The 22,500-nt window shown below is 35.7% G+C and overlaps 1 protein-coding gene across 1 annotated transcript in view; it reads right to left on the reverse strand.

Moving 5' to 3' along the window:
* The window catches only part of FOXP2 (forkhead box P2), a 547,142-nt gene that overhangs the window by 7,539 nt on the left and 517,103 nt on the right, over positions 1 to 22,500 (reverse strand). The window contains exon 19 of the mRNA XM_045864381.3: positions 21,829 to 21,992. Within this exon, the coding sequence (XP_045720337.1) occupies positions 21,829 to 21,992 (164 nt within the window). The remainder of the gene's footprint in view (positions 1 to 21,828; positions 21,993 to 22,500) is intronic.

A 22,500-nucleotide genomic window follows, 5' to 3' on the forward strand; every position in this document is an offset into this window, starting at 1 on the left:
ATGAGAAATTATTAAATAAAATTGGAGTCCTTGAAATAACTGATGTTATTTATTAAAGAATTACATATAAATTCAAAAAGTAGGGCTTCTAATATATGCATACGACTAATTTGTAAATACTTTTTTATGCAACGAATAAACTATTTGTTCCTAATGAATAGTTACATAGTCGATTAGAAAATCAGAAACATGCAATCAGGATAAGGTGCACCATGGAGGTGACAGTGGGGAATCTATGTATTATAATACGTGCTCGCGGGTACCCATAGATGATTTCAGGAGAGTAAAAGCCTGAAATCATAAAACCGGTTTATGAGGATCATTTTAAAGACAAACCCAATTATTCTGACTAAAAAAAAAAAATCTACCAAATGAATTCAACAACTACTTTGATTAAATGTTTCACTGAACTAGCCAATAGGTTGAGTAGAATGACTGATAAACCAATTCGTTATTATGGTATCACAAAGACACATCCAGAATTTTAAACACTTATTAAATCTAATGTTAATATTCCCAAAGTACCTTCTAAAATATACAAATGAAATCTTCTAATAAGATTACTTGTGAAAGTTCATATTCGTTTAATGACTTTTATTAAAAATGACGTTTTGATTTAATAATCATTATAAGGTGAATTTATAATTTTAGATTTTCCAGGTTCAATCTGGGATTCAGAACATTTTAGTAAATGCTAAACTCTAAGTACTGGAAATAATTAGAATAAACTCTAAGGTTAATATAATAGCACCTTTTTCCAATTAGGTCTCATAAATGACCTATGAATATTCAAAACTTTCAAGCTTAAATAGCTGAATATTTCTAAACAGATACTTAGTAGCTGGCAGGATACACACAGATATCTAGTATTGTTCAATGGGATTACCCTCAAGTCAATTAATATTATTTTGGGCATCCTATATTTTAGTCAAAGATGTGACCTCTTATGTAGTTGGTGTGTCTTGATGATCAGGGTGCTGAGAAGACCTAAGTGGTCTCTCTACTCTGACTCTGTTTCCGAATTCATTTCTCCACTCTCACTGGCCCCTCAGCTGGAGTGCTGCCATATCATGAGTATCCGATTCTTTGGGGTTTACTTTTCTGGGCTGGATTTTAATTGAATAAAGAACCTGTGGGAAAGTCTCAAGTTTTGGATAAAGAAGAACAGCAAACACGATGTATTTTTAAAACACAAACATAAAGAGATAATTTCTGAAAAAGGATAGCTATGAAGGTATATTCCATTGCATTTTTGAAGGATTTTAATATGCAAGGAGTATTTATTTCATTATGTCACTGCCTTGTACACAAATCTGTGTGAACTGAGACTCAGAGGATGAGATAGGATTAAGCCAAAAGCTCTCAGTCATTCTCAGTAGGTAGGACTCAACTGACCTATGAACAACAGCCATTTCTGAATAATAACCTCTATTCCAGACGCCAAATATCATCTTTAAAAATCATGCTTAGTTCCTACTCCAAGTCACTTTACATGCTAACTTTGTCTAGGCACCATCCTCAAACCTCTGTGTGTACACAGAACCCGAAATTCCGTTCAGTTCCATGTTTTACCCACTCACAACCTGTCTACTGTTTAAAGACCAACTTTTATCTACTAAAGACTTTGTTTGACCATCCAGTTTGCACTGATCTCCCACTTGGCCCCTACAAAGCATTTTTTTGTTGTTGTTGTTAATCATTCTGATGCTCAAAACTACAGAATCTTTGAATCCTAAGACTATATCAAACATAATTTTTTTAATGCTCCCATTGCATAGATTAGAAACGAAGTCACTTTCCAAGTGTTGTAAGTATAGGTAGAGCTAGGACTAGTGCACATGCTGGCCTCTGGAATGTTTCTTGGAACCTTGTTATTCCTGCTATCCCATTTTGCCTTAATCAGGTGCACTGTAACTCTTTCTAGTGGTGGCTGTACCAAGTCTTGCCAACGAGGCTATGAACTTCACAGACCAGGAGAGCTATGCACAAAGCAAGTACCTAGCAAATACGTGTTGAACAAATAAATGATGTGCCAAGAAGTCACTAAGAGTTTCATTTGCACTACTTCTAAAAGATAAAATTTTGGGATGCCTGGCTGGCTCAGTCCATGGAACATGCAACTCTTGATCTCAGGGTCATGAGTTCAAGCCCCACATTGGGTGTGGAGCCCACTAAAAAAGAGAGAGAGAGAGAGAGAGGAAAAGGGAAAACTTTCTTCCTGTAATTAAGTATTCTTGGAATCCTTTCCATCCAGAATTAGTTCACAAACAAGGTATGAGACCTGGGAAAGATGGAAATAAAATTTTCCCTTAAGGTTACAGTATTAGGCTGCTAACTTACTAAAATAAAGTAAAATCAAAGCCAATAATTATTAATGCTCAATTTTTAAAATACTGATTGCTACCAATCTAATGTCTAAGAAAGAAATAAAAAGTAAGAAGAGGGGTTAAGCATCTCTGAGAACAAAACTGCTTGAAAGTTACAGGACCTATGCCTATAAATGGATGGAATCCTTTTCAATGAAAGTAAAATTCGATCATGATTACCACTACTCATATGAAGTTTCTCATTTTTGGATCTCAGAGAGCTCCATGCTTCCACTCATTCTGTTGTGTGACAACTGAAGGGAAATCAAACACCAGGAGACCACATGTCTTTGGTGGATTGCAGGACAAATGGGAAATTAGTCCCTTCTGTGGCCATTAGCAATATCTTTCCCTTCTTGCCCCCATTACAGGTATGAGGGTCCTTTAATTTCTTTTTTTTTAAAGATTTTATTTATTTCTTTGTCAGAGAGAGAGAGAGAGAGAGCACAAGCAGGGGGAGCGGCAGGCAGAGAAAGAAGCAGGCTCCCTACTGAGGAAGGAGTCCAATGCGGGACTCGATCCCAGGACCTTGAGATCATGACCTGAGCTGAAGGCAGACACTTAACTGACTGAGCCACCCAGGCGTCCCTCATTTAATTTATTTCTGGAAAAAAAAGGTAGCTATTTCTGTAATGTTCACTTCTTTAAGGTACCTAATGTGTGAACATCACTACAGGATAAGAATTCTTTTAGGAAAAATGCTCCCCAGAAAAATTTCTGACAATTCAAATAAAATACAGGAATCCTCTTAAAGAAACACCCTCTCTGCTCAGTGCTCACCAATTCTTCCCTCTGTATCCCCTTCGCCAGTGAAATTATTTTACAGTTTTTAATTATCCAGGTGTAATTTAATATAACAAATTTTATGTACTTAGTATTTTGATTATCTTATAAGCATAGCATAAAAGTAATACCGAACAGTGTAGGTACCTCATTTATAACCTATGGTCATGCAGCAGTGGTTAAATGGTTAATAATATAGTGGGCTTTGAGGATAAAACGTTTGGGTTTGAATCCTGGCTCCCTTACTTCCTAGCTATGTGACCTTGGGGAAGTTATTTAATGTCTCTGTATCTCCTTTTCTTTACCCATAAAGGAGAAATAAGAAAGTACCTATTTTATACAGTTTTTATGAGGATTAAAGGATTTTTTATATATGTAAACCAGTTGGCACAGTGCCTGGGTCATAAGCGATCAATAAATGTTAGACACAGTCATGATACAATGACAACCTTAAATACTTTTTTGGGAAAAGATATGGTATAAATACATGAATTAATTTTTAAACACTGTATGAGCTTAATTAGCTCTAAAAATATTTTAGCCCTTCTCCCAAAGTGAGATTTTTATTACTGTATCAGAAAAGTCATAAAAGAATGATATATGTGCCCCACATATCAGATGCCAGACATAAGGGTTATTAAAGTAATCCTAATAACAGCTGCCCTTCCTTAAAAGTACATTTAAGGTAATAAAATCAAGGGAACAAAATAACACAACATAGTCCTATAATTATTGCAAAGAATTATTTACAAATAATTTCCTGAACACTAAAACACTAAGCCAAAAGCTCATGTCGTATCTCGGATCATTTTTATTTTTTAATATTTGTTAAAAATTTTATTTATTTATTTGACAGAGAGCGAGAGAGCGTGAGTGTGCAAGCAGGGTGAGGAGCAGAGGGAGAGGGAGGAGCAGACTCCATGCTGAATGTGGAGCCTGACACGGGGCTCAGTAGCCTGAGCCTGAGATCATGACCTGAGCTGGAATCAGGAGTCGAATGCGTAACCGACTATGCCCCCCAGGTGCCCCAAATCTTGGATCCTTTTCAGATCAACAGAGGAAAGCAAATTTCAAAGGAGAAGGGCCATCACTGCAAAGCTCTGTACATAGAGCTCCTACACTCACTCTCCTCAGTCATCCATCCCAGGCCTCATCATTAGCTTGTTGCTAAACCATTAACATGCATGCATTGAATGGTCCCCGCCTGCATCACATGTGCTGTGCACAGGAGGGCTTATGAAGTCTGATTATATATGTTTAGCTGGAGAAACCTTCAACAGATGAACTCAAAGTTGACTAAAAAGTGGAAATTCTCAGAGATCTAGCAATATACGTACACCTGTTAAGAAGAAATTTTTTCTGCCCGAAATTCCTTTGTGCTGTGGATTGAGCCAAGTCCCCTGTGTCTGTAATAATGTAAAGAGCATCAATTCTGCTTTGACAGGAGAAGCCAATAACATGTAACTATTATCTCTTAATGCCAATAATTAATTTAACAAAAGTTTATTGAGCACCTTCTATATATAAGGCACTGTGGGGGCATTAAATATCTATGAAAGAACTTTCGGTCTAATATCGAAGAAATATGTACTCAAATAACTACAAGATGGCCCATCGTAAGTGTACTAAGAGAAGGAGCAATTAAGTGAGATGGGAGGAATTAACAGCTGGGAGAGATTATCTGCCTCTAAGAAGAATCTCAAAGCATGTATACTCTTAGTGGAATTCTTTTAAGATAACAAAGTAAGAGAAAGCTCAGATGGACAAAAGAGAGAAATCCTTGACTATTCTGGTGATAACTCTTTCTGGGTTTGAAGATGGTTGGGATATTCATCATGCCATTCTTCCCCCCACTAATTTGAAATTTATGCACTGCTTCCTTCAGTGATGACTTGAGGTGTCTTACAGATTAAACCGCGTCCTTAATAATAAGTAAAGTAGAAGCTACTTCAAACAAACAAAATCAGTTTTCCAGGAATAAAACAGATGATAGACATTTGAAACATCAAAGACTTAGCTTTATTTTTTATTTTTAACTTAAGGACACAAAGAAAGAAAAAACTAGTAGAGTCACTGATTTTTATTGTCTTCCTCATGAGGACTTGAATAAAGGACAATAAAAAGACTTATGTTTAACATATCTTAAGGACAGCGTCTACGAAGTCCAGATTGGATGGTTTTGCCAGCCATTTATTTACTTACTGGGCACCTAACACAAGCCAGGCATCTGTATTAGTACAGACTAAGGAGGACAAACCTTTGGCACAGAAGGATGCAGACAGAAGGTAAACGTTAGCAGTTCTTAACCTGATAAATATGTTGCATTTCTTTAAGTGGATTTGGAAGCAAGTTTATCTTTGATTTTAAAGCAAATGATCCACTTGGTAAATAGTGGATATGCTTTCCAACCAGAATCTAGAAATTCATCGTGAATGGTTTAAAAGCTCTTCTTTTCACAAAATAGAAGATTTATAATTCAGCTACTCTGTTTAGTCCACTACATCCTATTTACTACAGAAAAGCAGGGACTTACATTTCTTGCTTAAAGAAGGCATACCCACCTCCTAATTTAAAATAATTTACACTTGGGAGAATTCGAATGCTATTTGGAATTTCTTTAGATAATTGGGGGGAAAGTATTTAGTGCTGGAGAGACAGAAAGTCTGTTATTATTCCCTGACAGAGAGGTACAAAGCCAATAAATGAAACGGAAGTACTTCTAGAAGGATAAAAGTTACTTCTTGTTAGAAGTGAAAAGAAATCAATTCAATAGACATGATGTGCAAACCACTGGGCTAGGGGCTGATAGGGACAAGGGTTTTCATAGAGTTTCCAGTGCTGCAGAGAAGTACGATGTATACACAAGTAACTTTGATACCAGACAGGATGTGATCGACAAAGTGTTAAGAAAGAGGGGAGGGTAAACCCTGGCAATGCAATCAGTGAGTGCTTTATGAAGGAGGGAGGTGTCATTTCAGGTAGGCTTTAAAATATGTGAAAATGTTCATAATGCAGAGACAAGGCAAAGAGCCTTCTGAGTGGAAATGGGGAAAATGGATAATCTTAAATGTGTTGTGGGAACCCTGAATGTGTGCAGAGGCCATGAAGAAAGGAGGGTTGGTAATAAAGAAATATGTTAGAAAGCAGAACAAGGTCAGATGGTGAAGGGCCCTTGAGTTGCATTTTATGGAGTTTAAAATTTATTCTCTGCCAGCTGAAGGGCTATTGATGGTTTCTAAGCCCGGCAGTGAAAAGATAGAAGAGTTTTTGGAGGATTAACTTACAAAGCCTAGACTGAGTGTAGGACACTGGACATAGGATTACCAGCTAGGAGGTCACTAAAACAGTGTAATAAGGTAATGATGGTCAGGGCTAAGGTGGAGGGATTAGAAACAGTGGAGAGAAGTGAAGAATTTAGGCTATAGGTCATGGAGTAAAAAGGCTTTGCATCCATTGCTCCTAAATTTATACATATGTGAAATAGTTCCCTCATAAGCTCTACCATGGAGCTAGAAGGGTCTAAATCTATGTGAAAAATTCTAAAAATTAAAAGAGATGATGATTGTTCATAACTCATATGCAATTTTGATGAATCTTTATATTTGTTGTTTTAATTGCTCAAAGAAGAGAAGAAGTTGATCCCACAAAGCTTGGATGCTAGAAAGTGGAAGACAGGAAGATATTGTAAATAAAACTCTATTGTCCTCTTTGTGATTAAGATGCCAATAGCAGCAATGACCACAAAAACTCACATAGGCTGTTGACACTTGGTATCAAGAAATTTGATTTATTTTTAATCTTTAGTCTGTGTTCTTATGTCATTTTAAAGGCTTCATCAAAATAAAAAGCTTCTGCACAGCAAAGGAGACAATCAATAAAACTAAAAGTCAAGAAGATACTTGCAAATGACATATTTGACATATTTGATAAAGGATTAGTATCCAAAATGTATAAGGAACTTGTAAGACTTAACACCCCAAAAATGAATAATCCAAATAAAAAATGAGCAGAAGACATGAACAGACATTTCTCTAAAGAAGACATCCAGATGGCCAACAGACACACAAAAAGATGCTTAATATCACTCATTATCAAAAAAATACAAATCAAAACTACAATGAGTTATCACCTCACACCTGTCAGAATGGCTAAAATCAACAATACAAGAAGTAACAGGTGTTGGTGAGGATGCAGAGAAAGGGGAACCCTCTTACACTGTTGGTGGGGATGCAAACTGGGGTTGCCACTCTGGAAAACAATATGGAGGTTCCTCAAAAAGTTAAAAATAGAACTATCCTATGACCCAGCAATTGCACTACTAGATATTTACCCAAAGAATACAAAAATACTAATTCGAAGGGATACACGCGCCCCAATGTTTATAGCAGCATTATCTACATTAGCCAAATTATGGAAACAGCCCAAGTGTCCACAGACTGATGAATGGATACAGAAGAAGTGGTAGGTATGTACAATGGAATATTACTCGGCCATAAGAAAGAATAAAATCTTGCCATTTGCAATGACATGGATGAAGCTAGAGAGTATTACACTAAGTGCAGTAAGTCAGTCAGAGAAAGACCAATACCGTATGATTTCACACTCGTATGTAGAATTTAAGGAACAAAACAAATGAGCAAAGGGGAAAAAAGAGAGAGAAACGCAAACCAAGAAACAGACTCATAACTATGGAGGACAAACTGATGGTTACCAGAGGGGAGGTGGGTGGGGAGATGGGTTAAGTAAGTGATGGGGCACTTGTTGCGATGAGCACCAGATGTAGTATGGAAGAGCTGATCACTAAATTGTACACCTGAAACTAATCTTACACCGTATGTTAACTAACTGGAATTTAAACAAAAACTTAAAAAAAAAAAGAAAAATGTATTTTAAAACGGAATATTGAAGGAAAAGGGCATAAAGTATGGCTACTTTCTCAAGTCCAAAAAATCTAGTATTTCCAGAGATTAGTAACAACAACAAAAAAGGAGGTAAGCCTTTTTCTAAAAGTAGGTAACATATATCTGTGAGGGTTTTGCTAAGAATCTCCAAATAATTGGTGAATTTTTGAAATGTCCCTACCCTACCATTAGCTTGGAGACTAGTGAATTGTAAGATAGGGCTCCCAGTCCCTGTCCAGTCTCATCCTGCAGGGATACCCCTCTAGGCAGGCAGAGGAGTTATTACCTGTTCTCTGAAGGAGACCCATGACTTACACCTCAGTCACCTTTGCTCGTAATCCTCAAATCCTTTGCACCTATCCTCTCTTTCCTCATCTCGGCTTAATATTAGGTTGAAAAATCTGATTACTATTTTTGCAAGCAAAACCTGTTGAATAGCAATAATTTCATGAAGTTCACCCTAAAAATCTACTTCCTGTTAAGCCTAACTCAAAGCTACAACCCCCACAAAGCCTTTTCTCAGCCTCCATGTGCCTACACATAAGGCTTTGAATTTACAATTTGGTTGTAGGGCTCTTCCTTCCTTTACTTGGTCTCTCATACTACCTGTGTGCATATCCACCCCTCTATTCGAATTTTACCTCTTTGTGGATGCAGACCATCTGCCAGGTTTTTAGCACATAATAGTTGCTCATTAAATGTCTGTTCAACTTAAATGAATGAAACTCATCTCTGTTCTATGCAACCAGCCAAGCCTCTAGCAGAAGGAAATGCAAAGTGGCAACTGATTTTTATACTCTAATCTTCCAGTTTGACAGCCTACCCTCAGTGGTGGTATACCCCGAAAACACAGAGGACTAACTACATTAACAGACTGATTCGGTGCCTAAAGAAATGTGTTGCTTCTTCGGTTGTGAAATTTGTTAGTACCCAAGGCACCAATGAAAGGCAGAAGAAATGTTAATGTTCGCCTACACCCTAAAGCAAAGAGTCAAATTATAATGGGGAAGTTTATCTTTTTAGACTGTGGTTACACAGTATATTCCCTAAAGGAATGTAAATTGTCTTCTTTTGCTCCTTCCTCAAGACTAAGTAAAAGGTCTGATAACCTGTTTGTGGGTTTTGTTTTGTTCTTAGAATAAGGAAGTACTGTGAATAAAGTTCTCTTAAACTGAGACATTCAAAATGTATTTAAGTAAATAGATGTTAGACTGCAGAATCAACGAGTGTCCTTATTTAGCTATTATCAGATGTCACAATTAAAATATTTACAGTGTCATTATTTATGAGAAAAACTCAGTGACATAATGTCAATTTGATTGAGCCTTTCAGAAATACAATATTTACTAACACCATGAAGCTAATGATAAAATCTTTAATCTTAAAGTCTTAAATGTTATGGTAGATATCAACAAATGCTGTGAAAAAAATTTGCAATTAATGGATCATATCTTCAATACAGGCAATTTCAGGAAACGTAAAGTTAATTTTATCAAACATTTACAAGTCAAAACTAAATATAAGAGTAGATTAAAATTGTTTTTGTGTTTTGCTCATTATAAGAGATTCCCTTGTATCTTTTCTTTAGGTAATCCTAGTTATTTCAGAAAAACTTTAATACATTTCATACAGTGTACCTACCGAAAAGAGTAATAAACTTTTTTTTACAAAGAGATATAACAAACCTTTTAAAAATCTTATAAGAATATTTTTAACCTCTCCCCCTGCCCTAGCACACCAGATGGATAAAACATGCTTCCATCAGTGACTATGGGTCTTTACTACAAAAAAATGTTACTCCCAGGATAATAGTAAAAAACCTATTCTCAGAAATAGTGTTAGGGCCCTAATGCTTCAATTTTACTATGGAAATTGATTTTATTTGACCCAATATAGCAATCTTTATCCAGTGAAATGAACTTATATTTGCAGTTACTTTGAGAAACATACTGAATATATTGAAATAATTGTAGTCCTTAACCATGCTTTACTTCTACTTGATTTAGTTTGGATATCTTTAACTTATATGGGATGCACTGACTAAGTCCAACAGAAAATATTTATAGTCATACAAAATCTTTATCTCTTACTTATCATTATGTCCTAATTGTTGATTCATGACATTGAGAAATTCCAGTGTACACTGATTATTGCTATAGACTAATGCTGTCCATTGATCTGCACAGGATTTGACTGTTTCACAAAACAACATCAAAATTTTTCTAATTAAAAGCAAATACCTGTATAAGATGGGATTTTCTTTTAACTATCTACCAAGACTAGTTAGTTCTTGGCACAGAACTGTTGCATTAATAATGATAACCACTCGGGCGCCTGGGTGGCTCAGTCGTTAAGCGTCTGCCTTCGGCTCAGGTCGTAATCCCAGGGTCCTGGGATGGAGCCCCGCGTCAGGCTCCCTGCTCTGCGGGAAGCCTGCTTCTCCCTCTCCCACTCCCCCTGCTTGTGTTCCCTCTCTCGCTGTGTCTCTGTCAAATAAATAAATAAAATCTTTAAAAAAAAAAATAATGATAACCACTAGTAGGTAAGCATTATAAAAAAAATCAAAGTATAAGATTAGCACTTTAACTATCCATTTTATATGTGCTTTAATAAAATTTGATTCAATTAGTTTGTATTTGCTAATGGCACAGCCCTCCTGCTTACTACATAAATATCCTTGTTTTGCAGATATAAAATGAATTTCAAAACAGAAGCACAAATCCTTTATTAAGATGGAAAGTTGTAGTTTCATGAGACTCAATTTTTGGTTTTGTTATTTTTGAGTAGCTAACTTACTATTAACTAATATCTCAGTAGAGACAATCACATCAAACAAGTAATTTTTAAAAAGTTGGGTTTTTTCCCCCAAAGAAGAAGTTTTACAGGAAAACTGGTGAAATAATCGATGTTCATTTAGAAAGCATATGAAAAATGGAGATTAGGGAAATTCAATTTTACTCATTTCCTTCTAGTACATACACAAGGAAATGATATAATTATATTTGGAATTTAAGGGTAGACTTATAAAAATTACAAGTTTAGTTATCTTCATTTGTATAAAGTCATGTTGAAATGAGAAACAAGTCATGTTTCTTAAACATTAGTAACTCTTAAACATTTGTAATATTTTGTGTGGGAAGTATTTTAGTTTAATATATCAAAGAAATAAGCTAATAAATAACACTAAAGTTTTAAAAGGAAAAGTTTGTTTTTAAAAGAACATTTTCTTAGTACTTCTTAAAATGAGAGATGATCTTAGGCTAATGTGAGTAATTAAATCACGAAGCTACACTGTCGTTAAGAAATTGTTTACTTAATTTTACTTAAGATCTTATTCATTTGAAATGATAATGCTGCCTTCTTCCAGTAAAATATAGATTTTATATTCTAAATTAAGCACATATTAGAGAAATATTTAATTCTCTTATTTATAAAAGTCAGTAAGAAGTCCATATAATTAAAACAACTGGACATGATAAATTCACTATTAATTAAGGAATTATAAAACAGATCTTTATTAGTATGTCTCAATTTTTTTCCAGTTTATTATTTTTCAAGATTCTCTCTTTTGTAAACTAAAATAACATTTATCACAAAAATTTACCGTTGACTGAATTATCTTTATTTTGATTTGAAAGGATCTACACATAGCTGTCATTAGAACAGTACTCAGAACTACTACTCCAGTATTACCCCATTTCAATGGATAAAAATTCTGCTTATCTCTTGATGAAAAGAAAAATATTCCTCCTCCCAGAAATGTGTATCCCTTAAGAGGGGGATAGAAAAATTGGAGTGAAGTGAACAAATGATTCCTCACTCCATATATACCTTGTATTGTTTCTTTTATTCAGAATATAATTAGAAAATGCCCTACTCAATTCCCTATACCTTTTTGCCTCGGCTAAAGATAAACAGACAAATAAATTTTAATTTTTCATCTTAAGGTCAGAATACAACTTTAATCCTAATGTATTTAATAAATCTTATATCTCCCTTAATCTGTCACCTAAAAAACCACAGCCATTTAGTGTTTGACTGCAAAGGAATATTATTTCCAGATGATTATAATAAAAGTTTTTCTTCTAAGATACATTGCCAGTCTTAAGGATACAGTTTATAATTCTATCCTACATCCCAATAGGTCTGACCCCGAGATGGAGTTCCAAAGTTCCATTTAAAGTCAATAGAAGTTCTAAGAAATATAACAAAAAGGTGGATTAAGGTTAATAAAACATAATTTTATAAATTGCATGCATATATATGTATATCAAAATTTCTCTAAGATTTCTTGCCCTTACCTTCAGTAGTATATTGAAATTTATTCAAATTTATGCAACATTGTTTAAAGAAACTGGATTTTACATGATTTGAAGGCTCACTCCCAAATGATTTCAGATAGTTTTGCTGCAGTGCTCTTGAAAAAACATAACAACAAAATTCATTATGACTTATCATTCTCCTTGATTGATAACAGTAATAGATGTGACCCAAACAGCTGTAATAAAATGAAAATACAGATGTAATTACTTTGATCCTTGATGAGCACAAATAGATTTTGCCCAATCTCAGAATCACACTAGTTGCCTGTTGAGATACAATTGGTACTATTCCATTTTGTGTTTCATAAATGGAAACTTTCAACAAACATCTGGCTATGGAGCTAAGGACCTTTACATTTCTAATCTGCTGGCCAGCGAAATAAAAAAAAAGTCTAAATTATATCTTGACACTCAGCCACTAAGTCAGCTTTGGGGCTGCTCCAGAACTCCTTTAAATCATTGATCTAAGACTTGTGTTTTTGCCTTGTTTCTTGGACTAAGTTTCAGTCAAAACTGTCAGGATGGGTATGAGGGTAAAAAAAACGTATGTCCCTGTTCGGCTCCAATTCCCTCTTTGATAACTTGGGTTCTGGGTCCTTGAAGACCTTGCCCTCAAAGTCCTATAACTGGGTCCTCTGGCTGTGGCTAGCTCTTCCTGATGTGGCTCACCCGTTTTTCTGGACGGCTGTCTATCTCCCTTTGCCAAATGGCCTGATGGGATACTGCCCATCCACTGCTAGCTCTTGCTGGAGCTACCTCCCGGATATTTTTACAGAGATGGCTCTCCACCAGGATTACAGTTGTATGGTTCATGCCATTAGGTCTGTCAAATCTGGGAGACCAGTTGCTCTGCTGAAACTATTCCTTTGCTCAAATTAAACTGGGGACTGACTCGATGTTCAGTTTTCTCCTGAACTTATGCTAAATTATGCTCTGTTAGTTCTAAACATGAGATTGAAATCGGGAGTAAAACCAATATTTACCTCTTATTCTAAATCTAATACATTTTGTCCTTTTTTTGACCTGCTATTAGCAAAAGGATCTTAGATTTAATGTTGCGAATGTAAATTTTTCTATAGTAAGGTAACGTTGTGTGACCAATGAATACTTTTGCTCCTGACTTTTAACTGTTTTGATGATGCTACTCCATTTTTAGTCTTCAGAGATTAAGATAATGTTGAACAAACTGAAGAACGTTAGTTTCCACTAGCTATATTAAACTATTTGGTCATCTGTTGCTTATACAAATTCTTGAATTCTATCCTAATGATGAAAACTGCATATGGAAGGTAGAAATCCTGAGATAATGTTTTAAACTGTATTTTTTGGTACCACACTATTCAAGTATATTGTGGTACTTATGTTAATGATCAATTTTAAATTCTGCCGAAGTAATTAAAATACATATAATTTTAACATATATTAAAATATAATTTTTTACCATTGAAAGCAACTTCACATTAAGTAATATTCTGAAATGATAGTTGACTTTACACGATAAACACCTTTAGTTATAAAATGCCTATAGTCACCAAATATACATCTACTTCCCAAGCCCGAGGTCAAAAGCTGAAGTTAAAATACCATATGGGTATGTAAAAAATTTCCTTTTTCCCTGGTAGTAGAAGTAGGAAGAAATTAATACTGAATAGCAATATTCATTTTTTAGCAATTCAGTCAATGACATTTTGACCCTTAGAGAAAGGAAATTTCTAAGGCTCAACTAGTGTTAGTGCAAATGAAGATGTACCTTCTAACAAAGTATCTTCTTTAGATATGAAACAGAAGCAGTAAGCTACAATGCTGTCAGCTAAAAGTTTTCTGACACACTTTGCCTAAATGGTGGGGATTCATACCATGGATGTCAGATATCATCTGTAGAGTTCTATAAAAATCCTTCAAAACCCTATAGGAACCCATAAATTTCCACAATTGGCACGGTAGGGATACAACACCTTTTAGCTGAAGGCACTGTACCTCTGGGAGGATCTTTTTATTAAGAGGAACTAGAATGAGTTGTAAGTGCCACATATGGGGACCGGAATAATGTAAAAAAGAACAGCATCCACTGAGCCACACTTGTAGCACTTGAAAAAAAAAAAAAGACGAGATGATAAAGAGCTGGCATAATCATACATTCTGTACAATCACTTTGGAAAGAAATCTCAAAGCTAACTAGCAAAGTTAATGAAAAGTTCAGAGATTAAATAAAAATGGAATTAAATCAGAATGAAAATTATGAGACCCAGAAATGTTAGGACCAAAAAAAAAAAAAAACCCAAAAACTAAAGGTGACTGAAAAGTTGTGAATTAGAAAATCAGCAAAAACATATGTAAAGCAAGGTGGAAAAAAAGCTTTTATGTTTAGAGCTTCATAATGCCTCTTAATGATCCAAAATATCATTAAAAATAGTATGGGCTTAACAGGCATGAAAACAATGAGAGGGAGCATTCTACTTGCTCAAGTTGTCAGTCACTTTCAACTGCTTTCCTCTGAAATACAGAGCCACTCCAATTTTAAATGCTTTTGTCCACAGAGAGATCTAAGGTCTGTAGGGATTTTATATAAAATAACACCAACTAAAGGGGTAGGGTCTGCAAATTCTACACGTGCCTACGAAGAGCAATTTAAATTTTAAGGTAGCCAAAGAGAATAGAAGGAAGAAAGGCAATAGTATATATTTGAATATCTTCATTATACTTCATAACAATTCACGATTGATATTAGATTTTCAATATTGTTTTACAAAATGGGAGTCTGGAGGTCCCTTTTAGCTGTCTTTGGTTGCAAAATATTCTTGCCAGGACAGGTTAAAGTTTAGCATTGGAATGATACAACAACTGAGGTTCTCGAGAAGCATGTTGTAAAGAGGACTGGGACATGCGAGGTATAGAAAGTACTGGGGCACATAGAATATGTGTTCAACATCTCAATCAAAAAGATTAATGGGATCCCCATTGCAGTCCTGAAATAATACTACACTACTCCTTTTATATGATGCCTCAGCTTTTGATTTCCTTACTCTAGAGTTTTGGCTTCTAAGGACAAAACAAATTTATTTTCCAGTCTTATATGAACCATATTAACATTCTGGTTCTATATAGAAGATTATTAACTCTCAAACTTCAAATATTTGCTTTAATAAGAAGGAGAAAATATAATAATCACCTGCAACTAATATAGAATATTAGCAAGTAGAAATTTGAAATGACATAGGGGCTAAGAGGATTCAGGAATGACATGTAGGAAATGATCTGAAAACTCAACAGTAGGAGACTCTAATAATCAGAAAGGGGAATGACATGACAATGGAGGGCTTTGTGCCTAAAGCCCTCAATACAAAACCGGTTCAGGAGGAGCACTGATTTTGATCTCTAGAAACAAAATTTGAAAATATAAAAATAGGGATCTCATTTAACATTTTTCAAGAGAAGAAAGGCAAATCTGAGCCAACTTACTGAGAGCGAGGAGAAACAACTGATTAGTAAAAAAAAAGAAACAACCAAGTTGAACTAAATATGGTAGGTATATCAGTAAACTTCTCTTTTTGCTTCAGGTTTGCAAGGAGACAGGAAATGGATTGATTCTACCAGTATGAGTTCACCTTCCAGCTCTGCTCTAAATGTTTTCTTGTCTTTTCAGTCAAGTTTAACACATTGGAGAAGAGATCAAGTTCAAATTATTTCCACTTGAACACAGCATCAATCCTCTGTAAGTAGTCTTTTTAAGAGGCAAATATTGATATAAAATAGGAATCTAAATTAATTTTATCCATATTCTATAGAACTCTCAGAAGTCAATAAGCAGGGAATATTGGCATTGAGGTGCATAAGGGAAGAGTATCCTAAAATTGTAATGATACACAACTCAGATTCTTTTTTTTTTTTTTCTTTTTAGAATGAGCTAGAGAAAGGAAGAGGTGGGGAAGGGCAGATGGAGAGAGAGAACCTTAAGTGGCTCCACAGCCAGCACAGAGCCTGATACTAGGCTCTATCTCTCACAACCCTGAGATCATGACCTGAGCCAAAATCAATACACGGATTTTTTTTTTTTAAGATTTTATTCATTTATTTGACAGAGAGAGAGAGAGAGAGAGAGATAGCGAGAGCAGGAACACAAGCAGGGGGAGTGGGAGAGGGAGAAGCAGGCTTCCTGTAGAGCAGGGAGCCTGATGCGGGACTCGATCCCAGGACCCTGGGATCATGACCTGAGCCGAAGGCAGATGCTTGATGACTGGGCCACCCAGGCGCCCCCCAAGAGGTGGATTCTTAACTGACTGAGCCACTGGTGCCCCACAGCTCAGACTCTGAAGGGAAGTTTTCTTTACATTGTTCAGACCATGATGGCTCTAGAACTCTTTTGACAGCAGTAGAAAATAAAGATTTTAAGAATCTATTTGATTGAAAAGACTCAAAACAAATGTAAAAAGCTTAGTATATAGAATCTACATTGTTCCACCTGGCTTTAACCTTTCCTAATTTTTGCTAAAATCCCCTTAAACACTCAATTTGATTAATAATGCATTAATTTCAGTAAATTTTTTTCTTTTTAATTCACCTTCAACAAGATAAATAAAATTTAACAAGGTCTGGGAAGATAATCACGAATGAGGTGAAGGGGCTTGCTACTTACTATTCAGATAAATTTGAACAGTTATAAAATACATATAAACAAATAATTAAAATTAAAAAATAAAACTTCACAAGTGTACTCTACCAATATTTAGAAAGATCAATTAGCTCCCACATAAAGATGAACATTATATTTAGTTATCTCTTCTTCCTAAAAATCCCTTGTTCTCCCTTCTTCCTCAGGGTTCTAAGAGAATCCTGGATTTTCCTCTTGTAGGGATTACTTCATGGAGTCACACCATTTCAAATAAATTCATCTCCCACAGTCATTATCTCACATCATATGGTTACTGACTACTTACTTTGTATGGTACTATAATACGTCTAAAACAGAGTTTCTGTCCTTTAGCTGGGGACGTCTACAAAGTGAGCATGCAGTAGGTATGAGTGCGCACGTGCTCAGACACAGGCTGTGTTAGTTGCAGACAATGTACAGGGAGTAAGCTCTCCGGAGTGTGGAACAAAGTGTGGGTCCTGAAAGCACAGTTTCTGGGGAGAGCTTCCTGGGAAAATAGGACCAAGCTCTTAAGGAAAAGTAGGATTTAGGTGAGAGAAAGAGGATGAAAAGATGGAAAAGGAAAAGGCAGAAAGGCAAGCAGTGAAGGCAAAATGAATGCACTAGTTTGGCAAAAGCCTTCATTCAGGGCATTCTAAGAGTAAAACTTGGAATGAAGAGAAAGTGTTAAATACGGAGCATCAAATTGCAGAATGTGGATGATAATCTGACATCTCCTGTTCTCCAAAAATAATTTGTAAGAAGCATTAACCCATAGCTATTCCACTCTTCTAAAGCTTCAAAACATCTCTACCAATCCCAGGAAGACATCTATATTCTACAATGTTACCATTTGGATTTGGATTTTACCATTTTGGAATTGAGTAAAGACTAAACAAACAAAGTTCCATTTCCTGAATCTAAGGACACTTAATGTTCTTGGATTCAACAAGTAAAATTGTGAACACATCATCTTCCGTCTTGAGCCTGTCCTCTTGTGACTTCTATTTCTCTTTGTGAGCTTCCAAAGTTGCTATGATTTTGCCTAATTTTCCTCTTTGTCCCCAGCATTCAGTGGGTTGTCTTGTCTGGTCTTTTTTTCCATAAAACTTCTTGAATTGACTCCTTGCTCTCCATGCCCAGTCTTGTACTTAGGTCAGGTACTACCTACCACAAGAATCAATCTTCTGCTCTCAGTCTCTATCTCTCTTCTGCTCTGTAGTCTCTCCCAACTCCTGAATATCATACCATTTGTGAGTTTCATTCAGCCCACTTCCAGATTACTCTTCCTAAAGCACAGCTCTGACAGTGTGAAACTCAAGCTCATAACATCACCAGGCTTCATACCGACAGAGACAAACACTGCAGCTTGATATTTAAGACACTCACCAGTCTATTTCCACCACTTCATATATTCTAAAGTCTATTTTTTTATATTCTAAGTTCCTATCAAACCTAATACTCAGTGTTTTCTAGGCATATATCATGAGCTCCTGTTCTGGGTTGGTATTATTCATTGTTATAATTGTTAATTATCTGTAACCTCGGATAACATCTTTTTTGTTTTCCTCAAAAATCTCTTATTCTGCTGACTCTGAGTAACCTGCTCCCGACCATAAATTTCTGTCTTGTATTGTTTCCTTCTGTGGATTGGCTTACTTCATGAATTATAAGGGGGTGAGAGGAAAAGCAAAGGGATGGCCAAGGAAACTAACTACACATTTATGGAATGCCTTAAGAAAGGCATTAAGATGTGAAATATCTTAGTATTGTTTTTAGTTTCATTTAGAGTAACAATGAGGTATGACAAGATGTAATATAACTGTGTACACAGCACTGTGAGGGACACGGGGAGGAATTATTATCTTCCAGGCACTCATTTCATCTGAAATAATCTTATGAGGTAGGGGCGCCTGGGTGGCTCAGTCATTAAATGCCTGCCTTTGGCTCAGGTCATGATCCTGGGGTCCTGGGATTAAGCCCCGCATCGGGCTCCCTGCTCGGTGGGAAGCCTGCTTCTCCCTCTCCCACTCCCCATGCTGTGTTCCCTCTCTCGCTGTCTCTCTCTCTGTCAAATAAATGAGTAAAATCTTAAATCTTTTTTTTTTTAAGGAAGGATCTTATGAGGTAGATATTATTATTACTTACCTCATTTTCAATTGAGAAAACTGAGGAAAGAAATGAATCCTACTCAGCTACTAAGTGCTAACTCTGGGATTGGAACCCCTACCAATGGTCACTAGAGCCCACATACCGGAAGCAGTAGGCCTTTCTGCCTCTCCTTCACTCTTCCGTGAGTGTAACTACTCTCCTCCAAAACAACAAGGACCATGGCTTCATTTCAGGGCACATAACGCATGCAGTTTAAATGTTCTCTAACAATTATTTCACTTCTGTTTAATTTTCAAAGTACTCTGAAGTACATTTAATTATATGCAGCCCAATTTTGATTGAGAGAATCAGATAATATTTTTCCTTTGCCTCATAATGTACATAAAATGCTTAACATTCTTTAAGTACGAGCATATTAACACTCTATAAAGATGAAGACACAGAATACTGAAATGACATTCCATCAGTAATATTTGATGTCTAATATACAAAAAGTTAATGACAGCAGAAACAGATTCAAAGAATGAATGACAATTCAATATTTTGCAAGATAATTAAAATTTTGATTATAATTTGTATAACTTAGGAAAAGATCCGATTTGGTCTTCCTCTAATTTTTTCCCCTTGGCTTATTGGAAATCTACTTGCAATAAGCCAAGGGAAGCTTCCCTTATATCTCTCTATGGAAAATACACATAAATATTTTTCACATGCACTAATTCATAAGCGCAGAAAACGTACGACAGGTTGACCACAAACATTTTAGTTTTATAAACCCATCAGGCATTAAATCTATAATTTTTATATATTATTTTACACATCCTATCTTTTCACTGATGTATTTCACATTTAACTGAACTAAATTAATAATAAAATGAAGAATCTAAAATAGCAATTGCCAAATGAGAAAGTACAACTAACCTGGCAATACCATCATTTAGCCCCATTATTATCTCAGGTTGTAAAATATAATGTTTAACAAATGATTTGACTGAATCATTAATTTTTTATTTTAATATTCTTATCACTGGACACTTAACACTTAAGAAAACACTTCGCTCCATACCCTCTCTGTATGGTAAACAACCATCACTATCCACCACATACTAACACAGGGAGTTACACCCGCAGCTCAAACACTTTCATTATGAATGTCCTCCATTTTTCTGAAATAGGTCTTTTTTAAAAGGGGGAAAACAGGATCTGACTCTTGTTTGCTCTTTAAAGTTTTATTATTTTAGCATTTTACACAGAGAGCGAGCACAAACACGGGGCTGAAAGTAAAAGGTCTCAAGCTACCCACTGCCTGGCTGATAGGATAAAGCAGAGGTATAAAAACTTTTGTCTGATTGCTCACTTTCCTTGTTTTAGAGTATTGCTACTCTCAAGAGCATATATTCATGTTCTTTCTACTTCCAGTTTTATTACTTCTTTTGTATTATTTAATACATCTAAAGACACTTCCAAAAGACAAATTTTTCCATTTTGAAAAAGTAATGGTTTGGAACCTGATAAAACACATTAATGTTCACGGTGTGTTTTTTTGCAAAGGTGATAGAGTAAAAGTGCTATAAAGCAATTAGGTGCATGATCTTAAAGACATTAATATGTCGAATAGAATAAGATGTTTAAAAAGTCAACAAAAATAATATCCTAGGAAAGGTCAGATGGAAATAGGCACATATAAAGACCACATTTCTCATTCAGGTCTTTGACTAGATCTTTAATGCAGAGATGGGGAAGAAAATATAAAAATGAGAGAAGGTACTATTCTTACCTCAATAACTTGAAATTAGAAGTATATGATGTTTAACTCCAGGAAGTATGGACATAAAGTGTCGACTCATCCTAACAACTGGATGGCTGGTATATATGCTTCATTATTCAGATTATAATTTTTTCCCCTGCATTCTAAGTTCTACCAGGGTCAATACTTTTTAGTAAACAAGAAACTGATATGCTTGGCCTATTGAACAAGGCCAGGCATTTTTTAAAGTGTCATACACATTTCTGAAATCCACAATACATCAATTTTTAATACATCTACTCTCTCAGCTCCATTAAAAAGATGGTAGGGGAAAGATTTTAGAGTAATTAATGATATAGTTAGCTGCTAAATATTAATAGGAATCGTAGTCTTGCATAAAATATAACACATAAACCTTGCCAATACAGACGCACCAGTAATTAAAGTTGAATATGTAATTACACTGATTTATAAGACAGGCAAAAAGTTACACTTTACTAGCTTCTATGTAAACTGTGGGTAACAGTTAAACTTTGCATTTTACGGTTTATAAAAACGGGCAATATCTTGACTACAGTTCATAAATGGTTTAGAGACCTGTAATAGTAGTAAAATTTACAACTTATTCCATCATGAATATTTTTATTGCACCATACAAACCAAACTGTGATAATGACCCCTAAGATGTAGACTCATCTTAGACACTGCTCTACCCCCAAGAGAATGTTAGTAGTACTAAGAATTTGTAGAAGCCTGCTGGTACAGTAATTATGGGACACTGGAGAGAATCTACAAGATGCATTAAAACTGACTTTGATACACTTTCTCGTATCACAAACACGGGGCAATTTAACTCCACTTAAAATTGTATTTTGGACTTACATACCACTAGAAACTTCAGAAGAATACCAAATGTTAGAAGCATATGCGCACGGGCCCTTCCCGTCGCTGGGCCTGCTAACCCACTTACATGTGCGGCTGCGGTGAGCAGCCCGGACTACTGTTCCCGTTGCTGTCGATGTGGTCCAGGGAGCCATTGAGGTCTTCGTGGACAGCCTGCAGCAGGCCACTGGACGCGTTATTGATCAGTCCCGGGTTACTAAGCAAAGGTAAACTGCTCTCTGCCAAGGCAGCCTAGTGAAATGAAGAAGGTGTAAAACAACTTCGGAAATGCCCTTTAAAATATTTCTTTAGAGACAGATCTTGTTTTGAGTGGGTTCGGATCACAGTGTGGTTGTTTTAGAAGCATTTAAAGAAAATGTACGGGGCGGATGAAGTTTCCGAACGGGCAGTTTGCGGCAGAGACATCAAGAAAATTAAGTGTGATGCAAAAGCGTAAACACAAGCTCACCCGCAAACTTTTTCACTCGTGTTTCAGCCTTTCACATAAGGAACTGCTGTATTCTCCCATGGAGTGAAAAACCCCAACACAGAAGCAGTCGATCTGCTTTTTAAAAATGACCAGGACTTAGCTCAAAATAAAGAAGTCCTGACATTTGCCTCCTCTGCATAAAAATTATATATTATAATTAAACTTTAAAGTTTTTGCCACAAGCACCATGTTCCCCAACACTATGATGTGAAATCATTTATGACAGCCTGGATAAATATTAATGCATAGCCACATGCATTTGCAAAAGCT

This window comes from Mirounga angustirostris, unplaced genomic scaffold, assembly GCF_029215605.1.
Source record: "Mirounga angustirostris isolate CCGP_5_RB_7025 unplaced genomic scaffold, mMirAng1.0.hap1 SCAF_12, whole genome shotgun sequence".
NCBI lineage: Eukaryota > Metazoa > Chordata > Mammalia > Carnivora > Phocidae > Mirounga > Mirounga angustirostris.